Source organism: Pelobates fuscus, chromosome 2, assembly GCF_036172605.1.
Source record: "Pelobates fuscus isolate aPelFus1 chromosome 2, aPelFus1.pri, whole genome shotgun sequence".
Lineage (NCBI taxonomy): Eukaryota > Metazoa > Chordata > Amphibia > Anura > Pelobatidae > Pelobates > Pelobates fuscus.
This window is the reverse complement of record NC_086318.1, coordinates 440,480,657-440,507,482: the sequence shown is the minus strand read 5'-3', so window position 1 is coordinate 440,507,482 and position 26,826 is coordinate 440,480,657. Positions and strand designations below refer to the sequence as shown.

Here is a 26,826-nt window from a genome sequence, read left to right as displayed (position 1 = left end):
TACATTCATGTGGTTGGAGTTAGATCCACGGAGAATCTTCATGTCTACCTCCCTCTTCTAAAACAGAAAAGTATGAAATGTTAGGGGAGAGATGAAACTGTCCCAGATATATTTGAAGAACCATGCAGATAACCTTTACAAAACAAACAAACCACTTTCAAACGCATGGTGCCAACATCTGGGGAGATCCAAAGTCTAGTTTTGTTTTTTTTATTGCCATCTTTATAAATGTGCACCTCTAATAATGTGGGTACAAGTCCCAGGCTGTAATCACAAGCCATGCAAAACAAAAACCAAATACAGTGCAGAAAGATCAGGCACATACAGAGCGCATACGGGCAGGTACAAGTCTGCATTAAGCTCAATCTCCCGCTGCAGTGGTATGTTGTACACAAGGCTCCAACTTCCCTTAACTTGATCAGAAACCCTGGGGTTACAGGTAAACAGAAACCAACGTACGCTTCTGATTGCCCACGTGTGACGGAAGGATTCTGCCTTCACACCTATAAGAATTATTCTAGCAAACCTTGCATCTGTCCCTGAAAAATATACCTAGCTCCCTTCTCGAACATAGTCATGTAAGAACTGGTAGAATTGTTTTACTTTTGTGCCAGACTACACTGTGACAGGCTTATTGCTCATTCCTATTTGTTGTTTAAAATCCAGTACCGAATCAGTCTGTCTGCAATAATGTCTAGCTTTTTCTTGGGAGAAGGAAAAAGTCTGCTTTTAGGAAGAGTGCAGTGACAGCTTAGTGAATACCTTCCCAGACAATATTTGATATCTGTTTTAGCTCTATATTCTGATCTGCTCCAATGAATAATCCCGTAAATCTTTAGTATCGCTTGTAGAATGGTGGAGTTGTAATGCCTTTTTTAACACATGTAAAAACAAATCAAGAATCTCTTTCTCCTCCTACAAACCAACAAAAATAGTTATTTGTACATAAGACAGAGCTAAGGAGAAACGCTGGCATTTTAAACAATGAGTTCATCTTCTCTGCTGTGCAATGCAGGTCCCTCTAATCAGGAGTGTAAACTCTGCAGTTCCTTTATTCCAGCTCTATGATGGTGTCTCGGTCAGACTTGAGATAAACAATCTCTTTAAGAAGCACATGTGGCGTTCAGAGTCTTGGAACAACTGACTGTAATGAAGAGGTTCCGTGTTGCAGGTAAACCAGCAACCAGTCGCTAATTCCACCCAAAGACTGCACTACCTTTCTTCTCGCACGCCCAAGGGGGAACAGGGCTGATGCATCTGAATGAAATTGAGGACGGTTTCTTTGGAGAGCTTGTCTGTATTTGGATCCTGCATCTGAGATTCATGAATTTGCACTCCACCCATCCAGTCCCAGAAGAGACGCTCGAAATAGCAGACACTGTGAGAAGAGAAATAAAGCTCAGACATAGAAAGATAGAAAACACCAAGCACGCCATGACAGCTAGAACAGATTGATAGAGTGCACTATTGTCTGTTCTTTAGTTTTACTTTAGAAAGATTGGTTTTGGAGGGGGAAAATCGGTAAAGGGGCAGTAGCTTACTGAAATGGTGCGATAGATTCCACTGGGACTTCGTACATGGACTTCTGAGTCTTTAGGTTGTAGAAATATTTCCGGTTGTGACTCTTGCTGAAAGCCATTGTCCATGGATCTGCCATAAATAAAGAGCAATGTTATCCAAAAGCTACATATGAATGAGGAGAAACTGTACTAATTACAGAGATAATTAATGTTAAAGAAGTCCTTCCCATTGCTCCATTCATCTCTCACTTTTCCTTTCTCTGTCTGTTCATCTCTGGCCCCCCGTCATACCCATTCATTCCAATACTTGTCCTACCTACTCTCGTTTTTACAAAGGCTGGCCCTTCACCTCCTCTCCATCTGTCCCCTGCCCTCCATTCTGTCCATCCAGCTTTCTTTCTGCATGAATGAAACTACTCGCTTCAAGGCAGCCAGAACAAATCCTGACAGCTGTACTGTATATCCCAGAACTCCTACTGTGCATGGCAGCAGCAAAATATGCAAGTGAATGTACAAATTTAATTTTTTAGTACGTATATTATATAATTTATCAGAAAGACCATCTCATCCGCATCTTAAGATCCTTGTGTGTTAAATGTGGCACAAAACACTCTCCTCAACTCACTGCTGTATCTGCACTTACCGTTTACAGTTTTCACAATGTAGAGTCCGTAAGGAACAAAATGGCGATCATCTCTTCCAGTGTAGGACAGCCGCGGTACCCCCCCGGAACTCTTAATAACTTTCATTTCCAACCTACGAATGTAAAGAGGACTCAGACTCAAATTAAACACTAGTCAAGGATAAGAACATCCAATAAACAGAACCACTGTACCTTAGCGTTGGTTTTGGTGTACAGATGCAATTTCTTTACTCAGACCAAATAAAACATCGGCATTCTGAGGAATGGCCAGAATTACGCTTCTATCAGCTGTCAGAGAGACACTAGAGCTGCTTCCTATTTAAAACCTTGCATTTTTGACAGACTTCACATTCTATGTCTTTACGAACAGTATGATGGTACTGAATGCACCCAGTGTGTCTCTTAGAGAAGAATTATTTTGGCAGCATGGAGATTGCTGCACATGCACCATAGACCTGCAATGTCATGCATCTCTACTGCTTGGACCAAGCATGGTGATCTCACAACACTCAGATTCTGCAGCCGGTATCCTCAGTTAACATCTATTATTAAATCTCTCATTGTTATTACAGGATTCAAAGATCATACCACAATCTAAACACATCTCTTTAAATTGACTTATTAATCACTACACCAACAGTCACAGCCCCATACACTGATCTAAACACAGCCCTTTAAATAGCCTTATTAATCACTACACTGACACTCACAGCCCCACCATAACATTAAACACCACCTATGCCTAATAGGTAGGTTTTTACAGTGTTGTCAAAAGAGCTCTGATGTGTCAAAGCATGAACTCCATTAGACCTCTGAACACGTCCTATGGTATTTGGCACCAATACATTAGCAGCAGATCCTTTAAGTCCTGCAAGCTGTGAAGTTGGGCCTTCATGGATCGGATTTGTGGTTCTTGCACATCCCACAGATGCTGAAACAGATTTCAATCTGGGAACTTGGAGGCCAGGGCAATACCTTGAACCCTGTGTGGCAGTGTGGCACGGTGCATTATTCTGCTGAAAGAGGCACTGCAATGAGGAAACACTATTGCCATGTAGGTGGTACGTGTCAGGACCCAAGGTTTACCATCAAAACACTGCCTCCGCTGGCCTACCTTCTTCCCATAGTGCATCCTGATGCCATCTCTTCCCCAGCAAAACAACACACAGGCACAAGGGCATCTACCTGATCTAAAAGAAAACCTTATTTATCAAATTAGGCAAACATCTTCTATTGCTCCATGGTCCAGTTTTGACACTCACGTCCAGATTGAAGGCGCTTTCAGCAGTTCATCATGGGCACTCTGACTGGTCTGCTTCTAAGCAGCCCCAAATGCAGGAAACTGTGATGCACTATGTGTTCTGACACCTTTCTATCATGGTCAGCATTAAGTTTTTGAACAGTTTGAGCTACAGTAGCTCTTCTGTAAGATCTGGCCAGACTCGCTAGCCTTTGCTCCACACGTGAATCAATGAACCTTGACGCCCATGATTCTTATGCTGGTTCACCAGTTGTCCTTCTTTGCACCACTTTTGGTGGGTACTAACCACTGCATACCAGGAACATTCCACAAGACTTGCCGTTTTGGAGATGCTCTGACCCAGTCCTCTAGCTATCACTATGTGGCCTTTGTCAAAGTCACAGTTCTTTTCTTTGCACATTTTTCCTAAAATATCCACCCCTTAACAGGTGCCATTATAACAATATAATCAATGTTATTCACATCACCTGACAGTGGGATTAATGTTGTGACTGGTCAATGCATTTCTCATTTCCACCAACGGCACAAGTTCATTACACAGAACCAGAACAGAATTTATGAGAAGATGGTAAATGAAAATGCTCATTGGCTGGCCCTTTGGTCAGTACCTGTTTACTAGTTTGCTACGCACCCACCGCTCTATCTGGTGTTTCACAGAGTCCATTCCCCTTCATACTGGGCTCGCAAGTTCTCATTTTCTGGCACGGTCAGAGTATTTTACATTCTAGCTCTTTTGTTTAATTATTTCTGGCAATCATCTGGCAGAAAATGACCAAAAACTTACCTCAAAAATATCTTTTGAATTTCCTCGAGTCGGTAAACTTCCTTCACCCTGTAACAATAAAATATGTTTACCCTTTCTCATACAATCACCACATTTACTTGCTAGTATTTATCAGGTATCAATCGATCAAACAAATCTTATATTGCAATAAAAACCATAAGAAAATGCCGGGGCGTGCTTTCATTCCTATGCACCCTGGGCAGTGTAAAACGAAAGTCCTGGAGCCGTTTCCAGATTGTGTTGCAATTTGTCTCTTTCAACATTCTATGAAAAGCGAGCGAGGGTTCTGGCTATACATATAACATACTCCGCTAAAATGGCTGACTGCTGTTCAGACCACCTTTCGTGCCAAAGGTTTCCATCTTGGATAATTTTTATACGTTTCAATCCTTTTTTGGCTGGTGTAGAAAGACTTTGGACAATATATACCTGCAGATATTTTATAATAACTAGTACTAACTCTACTGAAAAGTCCTCATAGTATGAAACATGGCCATGCTCGGTACTGACCAGTCTGTCACTCACAGAGATATGACTGCCAGTACAATGTCCACGCGGTATTTTAATAGACTAAGGGCTGGTTAATTGCCCCATGCTCTTGTCCCAAACTAAGCAGAACATTCCTTTCAAATGAGTGCCTATCCAGGATCCGCCATAGATATCATTGTTGTACTCTTGCGCATATGGGCTACCTGGCAGATGAAACGTCAGGAGCTGAGGAATAGAGATATTGGCGCCTGTGAAGAACAGGATCAGGTATAACTCACCTCTGTTGCACTTTAAAGACACCGTTGTCCAAGCAACAGCAATATATGCAAAGACTGTGGAATGTGACAGAACCACTTTACCCTAAATGGAATGCAGCAAGCAATCACACACACCTTATGGGGTTCATGTCCGGACGGCTCGGTTTGGAAACCGCTTTCACAAATTTCTCTGCCAGTTGTATCCTGAAGCAGACAAAACAGAAGAATAATGCATGCATGAAGCCACCCAGAGGTGCTCAGATTGGCTTGACAGGTTATCCATAAAACACAGATTGCAAGTTCCCTTTCAGGGAGATATATGTAATTTAAACACTGTCCCAGTGGCTGAAATCACTGCCCTAAGCATAGATGAAACATTGCAACTGAGCATGCCTGCTGGTAATGCAATGTTTTCCCTCATCTTATGAGGCTCTCCGACCGGAGTCTGACCTTACGCACCTCTAAAAGTGCTCAGAATTTTTAATGCCCTTTGGTAAATTAATAACTTTCGTTAAGCGGAGGACAGAGGGAAAATGGGGTTCTGCTTGAAATAGGAAGAGATCAAAAAAAAAATAAAGACATTTACCTCTGGTTAAAATGCTGTGGTCGGACGTCCATCCCATTTAGGAAGAGAGCATCAAGAATGTGGATTGCGCTGATCTTTCGCTGGGCTTTTCCCTGCAAAGATAGTGGGGTTAGGGGGGGGGGGGGGAAATGATTTCCACAGAATGTGTGCGAGTGAAAGGTAAACCCTGTAATATACACATTGGGCTACAGAAAGTCCATTGATTCCTTCTCTGTACTGTGGCCTACACGTTTTGATGGGTGTAAATAGTGAAGAGATCATGGGGTGACCTGCAAGGACCAAACTTACCTCCCCTTTCAGCTCATGTACTATCTCTACAGACAGGAGGGTGTCTCGAGGTAGCTCAGTTTTTAGATCTAATTTAGTCCATCGATCTGAGGGTCGCCCGCCCCATGTGTAGATCTGAGACCTCTGTAAAAGGAAAACAAGCAACAATAATTATTTAATGGAGTTCTTATTCAGTGAGTCTCCAAAAAGCCTGACAGGAGGCTTGGGTGAAGAAAGAACTGAAGAACGGTCACAATGCTAAACTGCTTTAATAACCAGTGACAGCAAGTGAAGTACAAACACATACTGCACCAATAATTCCCTCAGTGGAGATACAATACTGAACAGCAACACTGACTAGAAGTAGGAACGCAATGATGGCTCTTACTGCAATACTAATTATGCAGATGAAAGGAATTGGTGATGGCAATAAAGTGTGACAGGTACTGCATCACCAACTATTAGTGTAAGAAAACAGAGGTTACTTCGCCATTAATGTGCACAGTGAAGCAGTTCTAGTGCAGAAAGTTATTGTATCGCTTAATCTAATGATGGATGGAATGAATACAATATCTGATATGTTAGGTAACATTTCTCACCCCTAAGCCAAGAAGGAACGTTGGTTCATTCCCAGATACCATACACCGGTAATCCAGAACATGACTCAGCTTCTCCAGTGTCTTTGCAGTGAGTGGTATCGGTTTGTAACTGAAAACATCAATGTCCCGGCTCTGAGAAGAATTAGTAAATGATAATAAGACACAGTTGCCTTGGCTGATGCACACAGTCTATGCAATGACCAATGTCAAGAAACCCTAGATCATCGTAGGCCTGACAGAAGAAGGAAATTGGGGAGGGACACGGATCAGGCCGGTGATCATATTTTATATCTCTCTATGTATACCCATGTATCTCAAACAGAGGCAGTAACTTGCTGTTATATGGGCAGAGCACAGCCACAATACTTGGGGAGGGGCAAGTATGTGCTGTAGTGATCTCTGTTTAATAGGTCATGGAGTCGCTGGCTATTAGCACCAGCCCGCTGTATCTGCTAGTTCACGCTCTGGGTTTAACCCCTTAAGGACCAAACTTCTGAAATAAAAGGGAATCATGACATGTCACACATGTCATATGTCCTTAAGGGGTTAAGCCAGATGTGCTCAAACTTTGAATAGTTAACTCTCCTCATCATTACCTGGATGAGCTGAAAGAACTTGGTCTTGGGATCTGTGTTCATTGGGGCCACTCTGGCCTGGTCAGGGATCTGAAAGGAATCAGAAAGGATGATCACATTTATTTCACATCGTTCACGGACACTACTAACATTTTATAGAAATATCCTTGAGAAGACATCAACGCAGTTATCTCTTACCCCCCACAGCTTCAGACACTCCTTCCGTATATCTGCTTGACGAGGTTCATTCAGTGTCCTAGATATTAAAAAACATGCTTTCATTAATAGAACAATTCGCACCCTCCATTGGTTAGACAAGTCGGAGCCTTGAAAGACAATAATATGACTTAAAAACACAGCCTAGATCTCAGTATATAGAGAATTATAATGTAAATAACCATAAACAGGCGTGGTGGCTGCTAAATAACCAGAATTTATTTAAATGTATGCCATCACTGAGGATCAAAACTCAGTCTAGCCTTTGGCAGTGAAAATGGAGCTAGTAGTAATCCACCCCTAGTGAATGAGAATGAAAACCCCAGGCTTGTCATAGTGAGTAATGCTTATGTCTTTATCATTCAAATGGGGTTTCCTCCCCTCAAATTCAGACACACGGTGAATGTTAAATAGACTAGGTGTGGGGTTTTACTTACGAGGTTTGAACAAACGCATGGATTTTAGCCAGAGCCTTTATCTGATTCTCACAATACCTGGGGGAGAAGAGGGGATAAAATGACACAGGGTAAAATCAATTTCTACAAGTCCTCTATTTTTCAGTTTGGCAAATTTGGCAGAAAATTTGATAATTTCTGAGAATTCCAGAGAATTCACAGCTTTGTGAAGTGGGTAATATGAAGAAAGAAGAAAAACACACCACAAGATCACAAGTTAGGCCTCACCTTTCATTAGATCGGACCATGTAATCAAAGAACTGCCTATCACCCCTCAGCACCACCAGCGGTACCACCAAATTAACATCCTCCTCTGTGCCCCTGTGTCGCAGTTGGTTCAGACGGAGGTTCACAGTAAATAGGTAATTGCGGACATCTTCTATTCCCTCCTTCAGTCCGCGGCACACAATATACCTAATTAAAATAAAGGATCAAACACAACAAACTTTAAACATCACTGAATGGAACATTGAGGCAAGGAACACGCACACCTAAAGACCCAGTGCCACACTATACAGACATAAATCCCATCCAATCCAGGGCAAGATTTACAGCTATGGGAAATGAGAGTAAGTCCTGGTTGTATTAACATTTAGATCATTGATGTGCTGCACTGCTTTTCTTTTATGTTCAACATGTTCCATGGCCAAAAGAAAAGATTTAATATAAATGTTATTTCACAGGGTTGCCCAGTGCTAACCGTTATCTACATATTTTCACTTTCCTCTAACTATTTATGCTGTCAGAAAGCACTCTCGTTTTGACTCAGCTGTGGGGGGGTTTAACAAACACACACAAAGTGTTCAAGCACGAGGAATCACGATTTTACATCTGTACATAATAAACAGAGTATGAAAAAACAAGAGATGACAAGAAATAACAGGTTTTTCGTTTGACGGGTAGAAGGCTCACCTCTCTGAGTTGGCAGGTCGGCTAGTCACTGGTTTGAAGAGGCAGATTCGTTCAAAACAGCAATACATTAGGTAGATCAGGCCCACACTAAATGGGGTGAACAGGTCAAAGGTCTTGCAGATGAAATGTCCCCCTATCAAGAAGAGATATGCAAATAAAGGTGTGCAGAAGTCAAGAGTTAAAGGAACACTATCGGGTTTAGCAGGGTATTCCTGACCCTGTAGTAAACACTATTTAGGTGTCAGGCTCCCCCACACCCCGTTAGAAAGAGTTAAATATTACCTTCATTACAGCAACACTGGCGATCTCAGCCAATCCAATGCTTTCCTATAGGGAAGCATTAAATTGGCTGAGATAGTCAATTCTAATTATCTCAGCCAATGAGGCTGGGTGCGGGCGGAGCCAAACACTACTGGAAAATCAGTATCTCCTCAAAGAGATGCATTGAGTCAATGCATCTATGGGAAAGCGTTCAGCGTCTCCATGCAGAGCGTGTAGACTCTGAACTGCAGTGCTGTACATTGTGCAGCACATTTAGTGGCCATGAGAGTGACTGCCACTAAAGGTGTTACAAGGCTGCAATGTAAACACTGACTTTTCTCTGAAAAAGCAGTGTAGACATGAAAATGTCAGCAGGGACACACTAGTGTCCCTTTAAGGACTCCTCATGGCTCACATATACATTTTTTTTATAACTGTAAAGCACTATGGAATATGTTGGTGCTATATAAATAATATCAGTTTGCAAATTAAATAAAAAAGGATAGTATTATGGAACCCCAAGCAGTAAAATATTCTTTACAATACTGTAATAATTACATTATGCTTATACCATGCTCTGCCTACAGTGCGAGTATACAATCCGCGTTCGATATAAACATTGGTATATTTTTTTACAATGCATCAGTTGTGAACTGCAACTATAAAGCGGTAAGGTAGCTATACGCATGTTTTGTTTCCACAACGGAAAAAAAGCCTTTTGAACATAAAATGTGAAATGTCAGCATTCTATGATTCTGTAACTAATCATTGGACAGGCGAGAAGTATATACAATGCCTATACAGATTTAAGCAAAGTATGTCAACAACATAAACATGTTTGGGGGGAAAATGAGCAAGGTTTAGAAAGGACTAATTTATTTTTAGTTTATTTTTTTGCAAGAGAATATATTTATATTGTGATCAAAAATGTCTGATGTTTTATAGTGTGTAAAATGGATTGGGAGAAGCTGCTCTGGTGGGAAAAAAAAAATAGTTTTTGACTTACATTTTGCCCTTATTGTGGATATTTATCAACAAACATATCCCAGAATAGACATTAATTGTAATAAAGGAAACATTAAAGGAATGTAGTAAATCCCTAGCTCCACTTACAGACATAAAAATAAACATACAACTTAAAATACGTAAACTGCAATGAAACAACAATAATTAAAATGTCTGCAGTCAAGTAAGGGTTATAAACTGTAAGTGTCCCGCAATAAGGGCAAAATGGTAAGTGGCACCAAAGCCGAATCATTTTAAGTTTGTAACAATAACAATCCAATCAGTGGTCGGTAAATTATACTCTTTAAGGGACACTCACTGGCCATATACAAAATACAAATCACTGTTTAGTGAAAACCCCCAAATGAAAACTTGAAGCATTTATTCATGGATTTTTCAGTGGGTGTATATCTAAAAAACGATCTCATATCTGCAGCCTTTACAAGCCCTCCCCTTTTAACCCTGCCCAGACTCTCTAAGGCTGTCCAATCACAGACACAGGTGCTCTGGGAAATTGCTGGCTCTTGAGTTTATCTCCACTGAGCTAAACAACCAGGAAATAACAGGACCGGTTGTCTGATTGACAGTCAGGTAGGTGTAACCAGGTTAATTTACAAAACTGTAAATTTCTGCTGGAATCTGCACTTTTTACAAAAAAAATAAAAACTCTTCACACAAATCTTTTCAGCAAGATAAAATGCTTTAGGGATCTAGACTGTCCCTTTAAGTGATATTTAGACGTTACCTGTCCGAACCACGGATAGTCCCACCAGGAACTGGCACAGAGTCAACTGCTTGCTGAGAATCTCCTGTATGTTCTCCTGACCCTCCACAGAGAAACCCTGCAAGAAAGCAACAGGCAGATAATGTGACTTTCACATTGAAATATGGTAATCAGCCCAAAATCCAGCCTTTCCGCCAATCCGATTTAATAAGAGGAAGAGTCAACAATAAACCCAGCCTGCGGCACATGTTCTCCTCCCCGTTCTGGTCTTCTCTGTAACAAACAGCTGTATGCCAATACACTGCAAAGCCATATGCTTTGATCAAGGGTATCCATCCAGCTGCTATTGAAGAAATGTAATCTAAAACCTGCATGCAGAGGGTTGCACATAAATAACAATGGATATGTCACTAGGCATTGCACCTAAACCTGCCTGGCCCGTATGGCGCTCAGAGTGAAACAAATAAGTTGTGTTTGAGTTCCTTTAAATTACTTCAAGTAAATCAATGCATTGTGCTAGCAACAGTCGACAGCAAATGTATAGACTGAACATGATACTCAGGGCCAGCACGTCTATAAGGCCGCAGAGGCAGCCGCCTTAGGGCGCACCGGCCCGGGGAACGCAAGATTTGAGAGACCAGCAGGAGGAAGCACATAGCGCTACCTCCTACCAGTCACTCAGTGTAGTGTGGCTGAGCAGGGCAGGTCCATGCACAAGAGCTTCAGTTTTCTGTACCCGGCCAGACTGACAGGAAGTGCTCTCTCAGTGCGGCGACCAAGAGTGACTGCACGTCCGTCTGCGTTCTCGCGATCTCTTGGCCCCCAGTGAATCCCCGCGCGCCGCTCAGGCGGTCAAAGATCCAGGGATCCTGTGCGGTGCTCGGGGGGTTTCACTGGGGGGCCACAACAGATAGATTAGCCAAATTACCTGTGGGGGCATATTAAACTGGCAGCGGGCCGGACTTTGGACATGAAAGCTTTAAGAATTGCATACTTTACATTGAAAAGCCTGCTCCTAACTTTATTTGCTGGCTCCCAGATTTCAAGCAAATTTGTTAAGCCCTGTGTTAAGGGTACAGTTAGTGAGATAGCTCAGTGGATAAAGCTCCAACTGCAGTATCTCACATTGACAAGTACCACTCCTGGTAAAGTCAATGTAGTTCTACACGTTTTCAAACTAAAAAAAATGCACACCATTATGTAGGGCGATGCCATACAAACCATGAAAAAAATCCATTCCTAGTTAAATGCTGCTATTATTAATGTTATAATGACAAGTCTTTGGATTTTATTAGAACTTAAAGTATGTGTCACATGGACCGGCTTGGAGACAGGAACTCAGATTCCTAAAAAAAAATAAAAAAAGACTCTTCTCTCCCCCCCCCCCCTCCCTCCCTCCCCCCCAAAAAAGGAGACATGTAATGAGGGAGATATAGAAACATGCTATTAAAATTAATGTAAAATTAATGATCAGGTTTCTAGTACCCTGAACAGCACTGAATGAGTCCCTGGACTAACCAGTCTCCTATGTTCTAAGCCAATGACTACTGTCCGGGTTGGATACAATCCACATTGGTAACGTACATTAGTTGCACGCTAAACTGTTCGCACAAAAGTGGCAGATTTGCACATATACAAATAAATACACACAGGGCTTAAAATACCAGAAAGTCCTAAAAGATACTAGCCACTGCAAGCCTGGAGGGTCCATGGCACCAGGGCTGAATTTCTACTTGCCGATGGCTAATGTGCGAGGGGAGATTTCGAGTCATGTACATACATACATACATACATATACACAATCAAAAAAACACTCGAGATCCCCTCTACCTTTAACAAGACTGTCGGATATCTATACAGTTTAAGGATTGGGGAGCAGCTTTTATGAAATTGAAAAAAATCAATACACTTTCAAAATTTATTAGAAAAACACGTTAAAAATCATATATAGATGGTATTTAGTGCCTACTAGATTAGCTAAGATTTCTCAGACTAACCCCGCTACATGTTGGAGATGCATACAATCAGAGGGTAATCTGGAACATATTGGGAGGAGTGGCTATAGGATTACAAAATTATGGAACTACGCTTTTGATATAATTACAGAATTACCTAGTATAACACTAGATAAGAAGTCAGAAGTAGCATTGTTATATCTTAATTGGCAGCAACATTCTAAAACCCACATCACTTAAATAACATTGTTTTATGGCAATTAAAGTTTTTAACGCCAGACATAGGTGGTTCCATCTAAAGAACACTTTATTAATCAATGTCTTTATCAGCTTGTAATGGGGAAAGGGATTAATATATCAAAACAAAAATAAACCCGTAATCAGATAACCAAATTTGAAAACTATATAAAATTGGTTAAGAATTATCAAAACAGACTATTTACTGGGCAGAACCCAGAACCATAAGTATTAGTGTTACATGTTAAGCAATGACATTTTGTCCCACAGTCTTGACGTCTAACTTAAAGGGAATGCTAAAGATAACAATATTTTGCAACTATAACAAGATAAATACTCAGTTTCTGTAGAATAAATGTACTTGTTGTAGGATATATGTCTGTGTTTAATGTTTTGTGATATGTTTGTTATTTATTGAAAAACAAAATAGAAATGTAAATAGTGGGGGAGGGAAACGAAAAAAAAAAAATTATATATATATATATATATATACACACACACACACACACACACACACACACACACACATTTATTTAGTTTAGAAATGGTGTTAGAAATTAAACCCATTTATTTATAGCGAAGTGGAAACATACCCCATCAGCCATCATGAAGTGCACCCCTTTGCAATCCGTGTTGTCAAGAATAAAGTTGCGAAAGGCTGTGATGTTCTCAGGACGAGTGACATCTCCATCACCGTCCACACCGCCTTCACCTACAAAAGCAGAAACAAGTGTCTCAAAGCCAACCGTGGCAAGAAAATGTAAGCAGACCTAGACACCATACAATTGTACCCAATATATAAGAGAACCAGCAAAGATATTTTAAAGACTAAACAAAAAAGTAATTTAGATGAAAACATTTGTGATTTGCTTAACCCACCATTACTTCAGACTCCCATAAGATTTAAGTTCTAATCCTCTGAATGTATACGTCAGCATTCTACACTACAACTTCCAGTTATACCCTATAAACGACACAATTCCACAGATGGGAATTTCTGGTAACCTCGACTCACCATAATAAGGTTCAAAAAGTTCACTGGATGCAGAATAGAAATCCTCCAGTTTGAAGTCATTTGGGCCCTTTAGGGTCATCCCAAATCCCTTGGCATGCCACTTCTTCCTCCATAACACGTACTCTGAGAAACCTCCGGGTCCAGCACAAACGTCCGCAAAGTAAAGTAACTCAGAGTCTCTATCCTTCAGCTTAGACTTCTAGAGAACAGTATGTTACAAGCATCGCATTAGTGGCCGAGACCTTTTAAAGAGCACCCCAATACTCTTCTCCCTCTACTTGCAGACAACCTTACCCCATCGTTCAGTTTCCAATACAACCTATGCTGTGATGCGCACATTTTAAATCTAGTATCCTGATCTATCATCATTTCTTGCAGCTATCTCCAAAAATTACAAAACTGTCCAGCTAGCCTCACTCTCCTTACCTACTGTTTTGCTGCTCCCTTCTGCAAAGTCATTCAACAGGTGCCATTAAGAATATAGTTTTATCTAGACTTTCCTAGACTTCAAAGGCTACAAGTCTGCCCCTAGTACTAATTACCCTTCGCTGGGTCCCTTGATTCCTCACATGACTAAAGACTTTAACCACTCTCAAAACATTCTCCTCTTACTACAAGACTTTGAATGATCTGTCCAACATCTCAAAGTACTGAGATTTTAGACTGCCTCATTCCCGCTCTCATATTAAAAAAATATAATTCCTTTAACATATTCTTTAAATAAAAGACTTACAGTACATTCTACCATCCTCTGCACCCACATCTCCAATAACGTCACAGTTAATGTACGCGTAGGGCGCACAGCCTGCTTCAGGCCCTTCTCTATACCTACGAATACACACCAAGCACCAAAGCCATAACATTTCTTCATCAGTTAAAGTACCAGAAATATCCCCCTTGCAAGTCTGATTTCAGATCTCTGGAACTTGCCAATATGTTCTCCCATTATCTAGCTTCCTCTGCATCGTAAAACAATAAACTGAGTGAACAACATTCATTCAAACAGATCAGGACCTCTTTATACATCTATTCAAGCAATAACAAAAAAGTCTTACCCCTTGAGTGTCCTTTGGGTTTGTAAACATGTAGTCAAACACATGGTCAATATTTGCCATCTTCATTGCAGCCCTGGGGAAAGATCACAACATCTAAGAACCATCCTGGGACAACTAAACAGAGTGTCTGAGACTTCACTGAGGGCGTTTATAAAGAAACTCTGGGGTAAGACAGGGAAATGTATTAACGTGTCCGCAATAGTGGGGTCAAAATGTAAAAAAGGGATGAGTCACCAATGGAACGCCTGCTAGTTTTCATGGTGACTGTCCAACGTTTAGTATTTTCTGCTATTTTGTAGACCAATACAGTTGATTAATCTCACCCATATGTCAAATGTCTAATTGCTGAGCCTTGATCGCATGTTTGTGCCAGCACACTGATTTATACTGAAGCACAATGCTTTCCACAACTGCCCAGCAAAAAACCCTGAATGGAACCTTGAAACCCACCGATTCAGAAAGAAGACACCTCGAATCATCTCATATGGATTGGAGCGCGTTCTCGCTCTTCTCATCTCCTCACCTTCAAGCTCGTCAAACGCACTCTGAAAAAGCCATAGGAAGTTATTTTACATATTATTCACACCTCTGACAATCATAGCGATAAAAAAGACATCTACAAATACAACTTAGGGATTATTCCGTAATATTACATTGTTGTGAACTGTTAATTATTACCCCACCCCCCCATAAAATGTATAACCTTGGTGCATTGCTTAGTCAGTCTGTGTGTAGTTGCAGATGGACCTCTCCGAAACCAGCATGGGACACTAACCAGAAGCCTCTCCCATCCATGAGAACTGATCTGATCCATAACCTCAGCAGAGGTTTATGGAAAAGTAGTTTCTGACCTACACATGATTGGAGCCGCTTTACGTACCGAAAGCAACCATACCGCAGCAACTACCAGTACACACAGCAACCATACCGCAGCAACTACCAGTACACACAGCAACCATACCGCAGCAACTACCAGTACACACAGCAACCATACCGCAGCAACTACCAGTACACACAGCAACCATACCGCAGCAACTACCAGTACACACTATTAACAGTACACACTGCTACTACTGCCACCACCAGTGCACACTGCTACTACCAGTACACAGCCTGGTTGTTGTTCTGCTATTGTCTGAGCGGTGTACCACATAAGTGCAGTCGTCATTTGTCCTCTGTCTATAGGGAGAATGTGAATCTTCCATACAGTTCATTTTGTGTGTGCACACGTGTACAATATGGACAAAATGAATGTAACGCAACTTGGAAAGAATTGTTCTGGCTACCTGATTGTCAGTCCCGGTGGCTCTTTACAAACCACAGCCGATATAAGACACGTGTGAGGGCTGAGGTGCTCCAATCACCATGCTTGTTATTGTAATACCAAGTGCTTATGGTGCTTAAACCAACTAACTACTGGTGACTATCATTTAGTCTTTGTTTGAAAACTGTATGTGAATCTCCCTGACTAGCTGAGTGAGGGGGGAATTTAAATCAGATTTTCTAATCAGAGAAACAGCAATTAGAGGAGATCTGGAGAGACTCACTACAAAATCAAACACTTTGACCATTGCTTGAAGAATGAATCATGCTTGCAACAATAAAGACTTCTGTGTAAAGCAGAAAAAAGTAACAAACAGTTTTTTCGTGGCTTTGATTTCAATGACTGACATTACATTTTTGTTTTACATATTTTTTTGTCTTTGTCCACACATTCTGTTCCTTACTCTCATGGGGACATAAGAACAAAAATGATTGCAACACGTTGATATTCACATTGTAAACCAATCGCTCATACATGTAAGCGATATTAGGTGTACATAACATGAACGTTCAGCAAACATCCAAGTAATAATATAGGTTAAGATAAAACTGATTTGTGTTAAAGGACCACTATAGTGCCAGGAAAACAAATTTGTTTTCTAGCACTATAGTGCCCTGAGGGTGCCCCCAGTTGGAGGAAGGGGTTAAATTCTCACCTTTCTCCAGAGCTGGCCTCCCTCGGCGCTGGGTTACTCTCCTCCTCCTTCCGATGTCATTGCGTCGCGCATTCAGCCAGTCCATAGAAAAGCATTCTCAATGCTTTCCTATGGACGCTGGCATCTTCTCACTGTGAAAATCACAGTGAGAAGCGCGGAAGCGCCTCTAGCGGTTGTCAATGAGAGCCACTAGAGGCTGGATTAACCCTGAAGTAAACATAGCAGTTTCTGTGAAACTGCTATGTTTACAGCAGGCAGGGTTAAACCTAGAGGGACCTGGCACCCAGACCACTTCATTAAGCTGAAGTGGTCTGGGTGCCTATAGTGGTCCTTTAACAGCATATTGAGATTGGTAAAAAAAAAAAAAAAAAAAAACATCACAAGAAGGCTGTAATGAAATTTATAATTTGTGCCAGCAATGGACAGCGTGTTCTCTGCTTGCCGAGCGTTACATTTAGGGTCAGTGATATTGGGAAATGTTTCTATCCACAGACAGCCATATAGGGAGTAAATCCTAAGCGAGACAGGGGGGATATGATAGAAACATTTATAAAGGGAATCACATAAAGGGAATCAACACAGTAAAGGAGGAGACTATATTTAAAAGAAGACAAACTGCCATAACTCACCTTGCATTCCAGGAGGCTACGAAGCAGATTCTCTTTGCAGAACACAGTCTCATCGTCTAGAATCATCTTCCTCTACAACAGAACAAAGTGTGACAACCTCCTAATAAGCAGACATAATGATCATTTCATAAATTCATTCTAGATTGTAACATTTGTTTCCTTGCACAGGAATAAAAAAAAAAAAAAAAAAAAAAGTACAGTACGTGAGCGCAATATTTAGGAGTCAAATAATCCTCCAGGGTCACTTTCTTTCCCCTCTTCTTGTGTCTCCATAGTTACACCACACAGCCTGTCCGTGTCTCCGTAGTTACACCACACAGCCTGTCCGTGTCTCCATAGTTACACCACACAGCCTGTCCGTGTCTCCATAGTTACACCACACAGCCTGTCCGTGTCTCCATAGTTACACCACACAGCCTGTCCGTGTCTCCATAGTTACACCACACAGCCTGTCCGTGTCTCCATAGTTACACCACACAGCCTGTCCGTGTCTCCATAGTTACACCACACAGCCTGTCCGTGTCTCCATAGTTACACCACACAGCCTGTCCGTGTCTCCATAGTTACACCACACAGCCTGTCCGTGTCTCCATAGTTACACCACACAGCCTGTCCGTGTCTCCATAGTTACACCACACAGCCTGTCCGTGTCTCCATAGTTACACCACACAGCCTGTCCGTGTCTCCATAGTTACACCACACAGCCTGTCCGTGTCTCCATAGTTACACCACACAGCCTGTCCGTGTCTCCATAGTTACACCACACAGCCTGTCCGTGTCTCCATAGTTACACCACACAGCCTGTCCGTGTCTCCATAGTTACACCACACAGCCTGTCCGTGTCTCCATAGTTACACCACACAGCCTGTCCGTGTCTCCATAGTTACACCACACAGCCTGTCCGTGTCTCCATAGTTACACCACACAGCCTGTCCGTGTCTCCATAGTTACACCACACAGCCTGTCCGTGTCTCCATAGTTACACCACACAGCCTGTCCGTGTCTCCATAGTTACACCACACAGCCTGTCCGTGTCTCCATAGTTACACCACACAGCCTGTCCGTGTCTCCATAGTTACACCACACAGCCTGTCCGTGTCTCCATAGTTACACCACACAGCCTGTCCGTGTCTCCATAGTTACACCACACAGCCTGTCCGTGTCTCCATAGTTACACCACACAGCCTGTCCGTGTCTCCATAGTTACACCACACAGCCTGTCAGTGTTCCCTTAGTTACACCATACAGCGTGTCAGTGTTCCCTTAGTTACACCATACAGCGTGTCAGTGTTCCCTTAGTTACACCATACAGCGTGTCAGTGTTCCCTTAGTTACACCATACAGCGTGTCAGTGTTCCCTTAGTTACACCATACAGCGTGTCAGTGTTCCCTTAGTTACACCATACAGCGTGTCAGTGTTCCCTTAGTTACACCATACAGCGTGTCAGTGTTCCCTTAGTTACACCATACAGCGTGTCAGTGTTCCCTTAGTTACACCATACAGCGTGTCAGTGTTCCCTTAGTTACACCATACAGCGTGTCAGTGTTCCCTTAGTTACACCATACAGCGTGTCAGTGTTCCCTTAGTTACACCATACAGCGTGTCAGTGTTCCCTTAGTTACACCATACAGTGTGTCAGTGTTCCCTTAGTTACACCATACAGCCTGTCAGTGTTCCCTTAGTTACACCACACAGCCTGTCCGTGTCTCCATAGTTACACCACACAGCCTGTCCGTGTCTCCATAGTTACACCACACAGCCTGTCCGTGTCTCCATAGTTACACCACACAGCCTGTCCGTGTCTCCATAGTTACACCACACAGCCTGTCCGTGTCTCCATAGTTACACCACACAGCCTGTCCGTGTCTCCATAGTTACACCACACAGCCTGTCCGTGTCTCCATAGTTACACCACACAGCCTGTCCGTGTCTCCGTAGTTACACCATACAGCCTGTCCGTGTCTCCGTAGTTACACCATACAGCGTGTCAGTGTTCCCTTAGTTACACCATACAGCGTGTCAGTGTTCCCTTAGTTACACCATACAGCGTGTCAGTGTTCCCTTAGTTACACCATACAGCGTGTCAGTGTTCCCTTAGTTACACCATACAGCGTGTCAGTGTTCCCTTAGTTACACCATACAGCGTGTCAGTGTTCCCTTAGTTACACCATACAGCGTGTCAGTGTTCCCTTAGTTACACCATACAGCGTGTCAGTGTTCCCTTAGTTACACCATACAGCGTGTCAGTGTTCCCTTAGTTACACCATACAGCGTGTCAGTGTTCCCTTAGTTACACCATACAGCGTGTCAGTGTTCCCTTAGTTACACCATACAGCGTGTCAGTGTTCCCTTAGTTACACCATACAGCGTGTCAGTGTTCCCTTAGTTACACCATACAGCGTGTCAGTGTTCCCTTAGTTACACCATACAGCGTGTCAGTGTTCCCTTAGTTACACCATACAGCGTGTCAGTGTTCCCTTAGTTACACCATACAGCGTGTCAGTGTTCCCTTAGTTACACCATACAGCATGTCAGTGTTCCCTTAGTTACACCATACAGCCTCTCAGTGTTCCCTTAGTTACACCATACAGCCTCTCAGTGTTCCCTTAGTTACACCATACAGCCTCTCAGTGTTCCCTTAGTTACACCATACAGCCTCTCAGTGTTCCCTTAGTTACACCATACAGCCTCTCAGTGTTCCCTTAGTTACACCATACAGTGTTCCCTTAGTTACACCATACAGTGTTCCCTTAGTTACACCATACAGTGTTCCCTTAGTTACACCATACAGTGTTCCCTTAGTTACACCATACAGTGTTCCCTTAGTTACACCATACAGCCTGTCCGTGTCTCCGTAGTTACACCATACAGCGTGTCCGTGTTCTGTCACAAACACCAATATCTCAGTAGAACTTGCTGGCCGCACTTGGATATTAAACATTTCCAGTAATTATATTGATACCTTTCCCACTGTCATCCAATCAGACAGCTCGTCATCATCAGGGATTTCAGTGCTGCACTCTGGAAACCAGTCAACTTCCTCATACGCTGTAGGCTGATATTTAAGAATAATAAAAAAAATTAAAAATCGTATTAAAGCAACACGTAATACACCCTTCAATGTAATCTTCCTATCGCTGACATTTTGAAAATACACATACGGTGAAATTCAGTTTATTAGCCCAACAACAACACTGTTAAGTAACAAAAAAAACAGTGATTACAGATTATTGAACAAGTCATTTAACCCCTTAAGGACACATGACGTGTGATATGTCATGATTCCCTTTTATTCCAGAAGTTTGGTCCTTAAGGGGTTAAAGAAAAAAAAAATATATATATATATTTTTCATACACTGCCAATTATGCATTAATAAAAACAAACATTTTGCTCATATGCAATACTGATAGCTCAGCCACCAAATACAGAGTCTCTTGTCCGAGAAGAAAGGTGACATTTCAGGCATTACTTTCCTGTTTACCATACAATAAAAATTGCATGCCAAGTTACTGTAAATTTTTTAATGTAGGCTATACGAGTTCCCATCATCTAATCCAAGCAGATCCAATCCCAAGCTATAATAATGTTTACTGGAATTACTGCAATCAGAGCCGACAGTTTTAATATGTAGAATCTTCTGTCAAGGAATTGTATCATGATTTTTAATCCACCTGACCGTTCTTGAGTTAAAATTATTGGAACTGGTCAGAGTACGTTTAGCCAGCAGCCAATCAGAGCCTCAAATTCAAAAAGACAAGCTATGTTTAGCTGCCAAAATATCCAGAACTCCACTCAGTAAGAATGAGGAAATGGCTGGACTCTCCTATAATGTAACTTTCATTTGTTCTGGATGGCAATCATGGTAAGCTATAAATTCTTTATTCAACGGTATTTAAAACGGAGTATATAGGCAATTCTAATACTATGCCTCGTTTCCACTGAGCGGTATGGTTCGGGTCGGTACGGTTCAGAAGGGTTAGAATGGTGCAGCCTATTCAGGTGAATGTTTCCAATGCAAGTCAGACCGCCAGGGTGCATGCAAGGTTTAGACCAAATGCCTAGCGTGTCATTTGCCGTGACCATTGATGTTTTACTGTCCGCCAATCAATGGATTGTATAGTGTGATGCCAGTAGCTCCACCCTAACCGTACCATACCATTTTCTATGGACCTACATCTGAAGGGAGCCCAGGAATGGTGCGGTTTGGTTCGGTTGTATGGGCCACTTCCATAATGGAAACACTCAAAATAGCGTACCAGACCGTACCGACCCGAAATGTACTGCTCAGTGGAAACGGGGCACTATATGACCATTACATTTTTATTTATTTATTTTTTAAATCTGTTCCCAGAGCAACTTTAAGATTTTGCCTAATGGTTAAAAAATATGTTCTGAATGTCAGAATCGCTTGCCAACCACTTCAAGGTGTTATATTCAGATACCAAACACCGGATTCTTCTTTCCTTATTTCACAATGGTTACAATCTTTCTTTTTAGAAATGATAACGTTCACATAACCTTACCTCGGGTTCATCCTTCCAGTTCACATTGAGCTCTTTCTCAAAGCCTTTTATGACTAGACCCAGGCCTCTGCGTCCCCTCTGGTTCGATGTTTCCACTATTTCCTTCCGACCCTGGCCAAATTTTCCGAGACCTTCACCCTCACGGAAACCCATCTTGGCCTGGAAGTGAAAAACCAAACGTTAATCCCCACAAGCAAACATTACCTGACTTAACAAGCTTTTAAAAACTTCATCAACATGAGAAAATGTGTCTCAATGATTTAATGGTCTAGAATTAAATCCAATGTTGGATGAAACACGTGAGGCAACTGCGATGTGTTTTTTGCTACACAATGAAATAAACAGAGGTTCCTGGCAAGCTGTGACTCCTTTCATTGTTTTAGTTCCAGATGATACCATAATTATTTTATGTTGATGAGGTCAAATTCAGGTATTAAAGGAAAACTAGAACATTAGGAATACTAACATGCATTCTTTAATATAGTGTTATTCTAGCTGTTTACAGAAATCCCCCATTACGTTTTAATTACCTCTCAGCCCTTATCTCCACAACAGCTGTCCCACATCCTTCGCTCAGATCATAATCTCAGCCTATCCAAAGGGGGAGGCAGGTTTGCATGCACGGCAAAACGCTGAGCTCTGCCAATCAAATTCTCTATGAGCAACATTTAATCTAGAACGGAGTTTGACGCAGTAACAGCAGAGAAAGTGCTTCAAGTGGCCGTCTTCCTGATGTTATCCCTGCAATGCAAACATTGCCATTATTATAGAACAGCAATGTTTAACAATGCAGGGTTAAAACGGCTGGAGCACTGCAGCCAGTCCATGTCTTTGAGATGAAGTGGTCTGGGTGCCTTCAGTGTCCCTTTAAAATATAAACACTGTACTAGCAAATGTGTGCCTGAGATAATGTACTCTTTACTAATTTACCCGGGCCAGAGTGCTCACTTTTTTTTTATTTTCTCTTAGATCCAGACACTATCAGCATTTACATTCCAATTAAGGAGTAATGATATTACAAAGTGTCAAGTGTAATTTTTAGATAGAAGGACAGAAATACATCTTTCCACTCTGCATTCACGAAGAGCATGTTTTCTTTGCACACAAGCAGCTATTCCTGCAAACAGACCATTTATACATCCCAAGGTACAGCCGCCTTCACAAGACTGGTCACAGGACAGTTACCATGAGTTTCTGGGAGACACTGTTATACATGGCGTAGTTGGTGGATGTACCAGCTCCGAGGAGCTCAGAGGTGCTGTCTTTCTTCTGCGATCCAAAGACAGGTCTCCTCTCATCGCACTCGCTGTCGGAGCCTGTGCCACTCGTAGAAGACTCTGGAAAACAAAATGTATTTTATGAAAGCAAGCCAACATCCACATTAGGCAAGTAATATTATCTACATATTGTACTATCCAGATCATAGAGTTCTTCCCTGTCTGCATGCATGGGCACATTGTGAGTAGAAGGTCCATGGTGTGAGTGAGGAATGCAATATAGCCCAGTGAATGTCTAGAGGACTCACCTTGAGTACCATGGTTGCTATACTGGGTCTCATCGTCTGACGTAGAACTCAGATTAAGCCCCAGTTCTTCGAAGCGTTTATTCTGTTTGCTTTGAATGCTGCTTGGCAGCTCGGTGTCTGCTCTCCTCTTCATTTTCACTGTTGAAGAAGAAGCACATCAAAACTAATAAGAGACTGTGCATTATGACCCCGGGTGGTTCACATCCCATAAATGCCTTATAATGCAACAACTGGAGGTGGGTGATATAAACAAAATAATATGCCCTCACATCTAACATAAGGGTGGCCAAAAGGTTGATCCTTAGCTATTACAGAACCACAACTAGGGTACTTTGAATGGCTTAAAAGCACAGTCACTTGTAATGGCATGTTTTTCAAAGAACCCCAAAGAGGACATGTCCACATGCTGATGGTTGGGAAGAGAGTAGGAACAGAGAAATGAGAACCTAAAGCTCTCCACACTTTACGGTCTAGTAATAAGGCAATGCAGTAACTGTGTTGAGGAATCTTTTCATTGCATTAGGTTTTGTCTCAGTGTAATCTAAAGTGTTTATTCATCCATTCGTAACAATTCGTAAGTTATTGTGCTGCGATAATGTGGCCAAAACATAGCTCTCCACCTGTTGTGGAACTACAGCTTCCATGATGCTTTGCCAGCCTTAAATCTACAACATTGAGTACCTGCCTTTTGCCTGTTGGCAATATTCATTTGAATTATAAGGAATATCACGTGATTCAGATCTTGACTTCTCTTCAGGGCAAGATATGCAAACTATATAATGAGCAAAATCATAGTGTATCGGTATAACCTCCCCCCCCCCCCCCCCCCCGCACACAGTGTATCGGTATAACCTCCCCCCCCCCCCGCACACAGTGTATCGGTATAACCTCCCCCCCCCCCCGCACACAGTGTATCGGTATAACCTCCCCCCCCCCCCGCACACAGTGTATCGGTATAACCTCCCCCCCCCCCCGCACACAGTGTATCGGTATAACCTCCCCCCCCCCCCGCACACAGTGTATCGGTATAACTCCCCCCCCCACACAGTGTATCGGTATAACTCCCCCCCCGCACACAGTGTATCGGTATAACTCCCCCCCCGCACACAGTGAATCGGTATAACCCCCCCCCCTGCACACAGTGAATCGGTATAACTCCCCCCCCCCCCCCCGCACACAGTGTATCGGTATAACCTCCCCCCCCCCCGCACACAGTGTATCGGTATAACCTCCCCCCCCCCCGCACACAGTGTATCGGTATAACTCCCCCCCCCCCCCGCACACAGTGTATCGGTATAACTCCCCCCCCCCCCCGCACACAGTGTATCGGTATAACTCCCCCCCCCCCCCCCGCACACAGTGTATCGGTATAACTCCCCCCCCCCCCCCCCCCCGCACACAGTGTATCGGTATAACTCCCCCCCCCCCCGCACACAGTGTATCGGTATAACCTCCCCCCCCCCGCACACAGTGTATCGGTATAACCTCCCCCCCCCCCCGCACACAGTGTATCGGTATAACCCCCCCCCCCCGCACACAGTGTATCGGTATAACCTCCCCCCCCCCCCCCCGCACACAGTGTATCGGTATAACCTCCCCCCCCCCCGCACACAGTGTATCGGTATAACCTCCCCCCCCCCCGCACACAGTGTATCGGTATAACCTCCCCCCCCCCCGCACACAGTGTATCGGTATAACTCCCCCCCCCCACACAGTGTATCGGTATAACTCCCCCCCCCCGCACACAGTGAATCGGTATAACCTCCCCCCCCCGCACACAGTGAATCGGTATAACTCCCCCCCCCCCACACAGTGTATCGGTATAACTCCCCCCCCCCCCCACACAGTGTATCGGTATAACTCCCCCCCCCGCACACAGTGAATCGGTATAACTCCCCCCCCTGCACACAGTGAATCGGTATAACTCCCCCCCCCCCCGCACACAGTGTATCAGTATAACCTCCCCCCCCCCCGCACACAGTGAATCGGTATAACTCCCCCCCCCCCCACACAGTGTATCGGTATAACTCCCCCCCCCCCCCACACAGTGTATCGGTATAACTCCCCCCCCCCCCCCCGCACACAGTGTATCGGTATAACTCCCCCCCCCCCCCGCACACAGTGTATCGGTATAACTCCCCCCCCCCCCCCCGCACACAGTGTATCGGTATAACTCCCCCCCCCCCCGCAGTGTATCGGTATAACTCCCCCCCCCCCCCGCACACAGTGTATCGGTATAACTCCCCCCCCCCCCGCACACAGTGTATCGGTATAACTCCCCCCCCCCCCCGCACACAGTGTATCGGTATAACTCCCCCCCCCCCGCACACAGTGTATCGGTATAACTCCCCCCCCCCCCCGCACACAGTGTATCGGTATAACTCCCCCCCCCCCCCGCACACAGTGTATCGGTATAACTCCCCCCCCCGCACACAGTGTATCGGTATAACTCCCCCCCCCGCACACAGTGTATCGGTATAACTCCCCCCCCCCGCACACAGTGTATCGGTATAACTCCCCCCCCCGCACACAGTGTATCGGTATAACTCCCCCCCCCCCCCCGCACACAGTGTATCGGTATAACTCCCCCCCCCGCACACAGTGTATCGGTATAACTCCCCCCCCCGCACACAGTGTATCGGTATAACTCCCCCCCCCCGCACACAGTGTATCGGTATAACTCCCCCCCCCGCACACAGTGTATCGGTATAACTCCCCCCCCCCCCGCACACAGTGTATCGGTATAACTCCCCCCCCGGTTACCTCCCCCCCCCGCACACAGTGTATCGGTATAACTCCCCCCCCCCCCGCACACAGTGTATCGGTATAACTCCCCCCCCGGTTACCTCCCCCTCTGTCCAGGTTGGCCCCTGGGGGCCCGGCTTTGCTGCTCTCAGGATCCTCCTTGATCCAGGAAACCCTCGCTCCGGCCGCCGCCATCTTGGCAGTGGGCGGGGCATGGTGGGCGGAGCCAACAGGTCGTCACATGGCGGAAACGGAGTGACGTCACATCGCGTCTAAATATTCTGACAGCCGAAAACTCTATCACGTCACTTCCGGTCAGGGAAATCAGCTGATCCTGTGCTGCACTCCTAATGCAGCCAGGTCCTGGAAGGTAAGTAACACAGCCAGTAACACAGCCAGGTCCTGGAAGGTACGTAACCCAGCCAGTAACACAGCCAGTCCTGGAAGGTACGTAACCCAGCCAGTAACACAGCCAGGTCCTGGAAGGTAAGTAACACAGCCAGTAACACAGCCAGGTCCTGGAAGGTAAGTAACACAGCCAGTAACACAGCCAGGTCCTGGAAGGTAAGTAACACAACTAGTAACACAGCCAGGTCCTGGAAGGTAA

General features: G+C 43.7%; 1 protein-coding gene across 1 annotated transcript; it reads right to left on the bottom strand.

Moving 5' to 3' along the window:
• Nucleotides 1-200: 200 nt before the first annotated feature.
• On the bottom strand, nucleotides 201-26,488 carry CMTR1 (cap methyltransferase 1). The gene is made up of 24 exons (XM_063444122.1): nucleotides 26,321-26,488; nucleotides 23,475-23,612; nucleotides 23,135-23,286; nucleotides 21,950-22,108; nucleotides 20,388-20,480; nucleotides 17,425-17,496; nucleotides 15,267-15,361; nucleotides 14,817-14,889; nucleotides 13,762-13,960; nucleotides 13,340-13,458; nucleotides 10,576-10,672; nucleotides 8,565-8,697; nucleotides 7,881-8,066; nucleotides 7,635-7,691; nucleotides 7,180-7,237; nucleotides 7,003-7,071; nucleotides 6,407-6,538; nucleotides 5,829-5,951; nucleotides 5,541-5,632; nucleotides 5,090-5,158; nucleotides 4,209-4,256; nucleotides 2,164-2,276; nucleotides 1,542-1,650; nucleotides 201-1,378 (listed from the first exon to the last, which is right to left on the bottom strand). The coding sequence occupies exons 1-24, from the start codon at nucleotides 26,412-26,414 to the stop codon at nucleotides 1,213-1,215; spliced, it is 2,646 nt and encodes an 881-aa protein (XP_063300192.1). The 5' UTR covers nucleotides 26,415-26,488; the 3' UTR covers nucleotides 201-1,212.
• Between the last annotated feature and the right edge of the window lie 338 nt (nucleotides 26,489-26,826).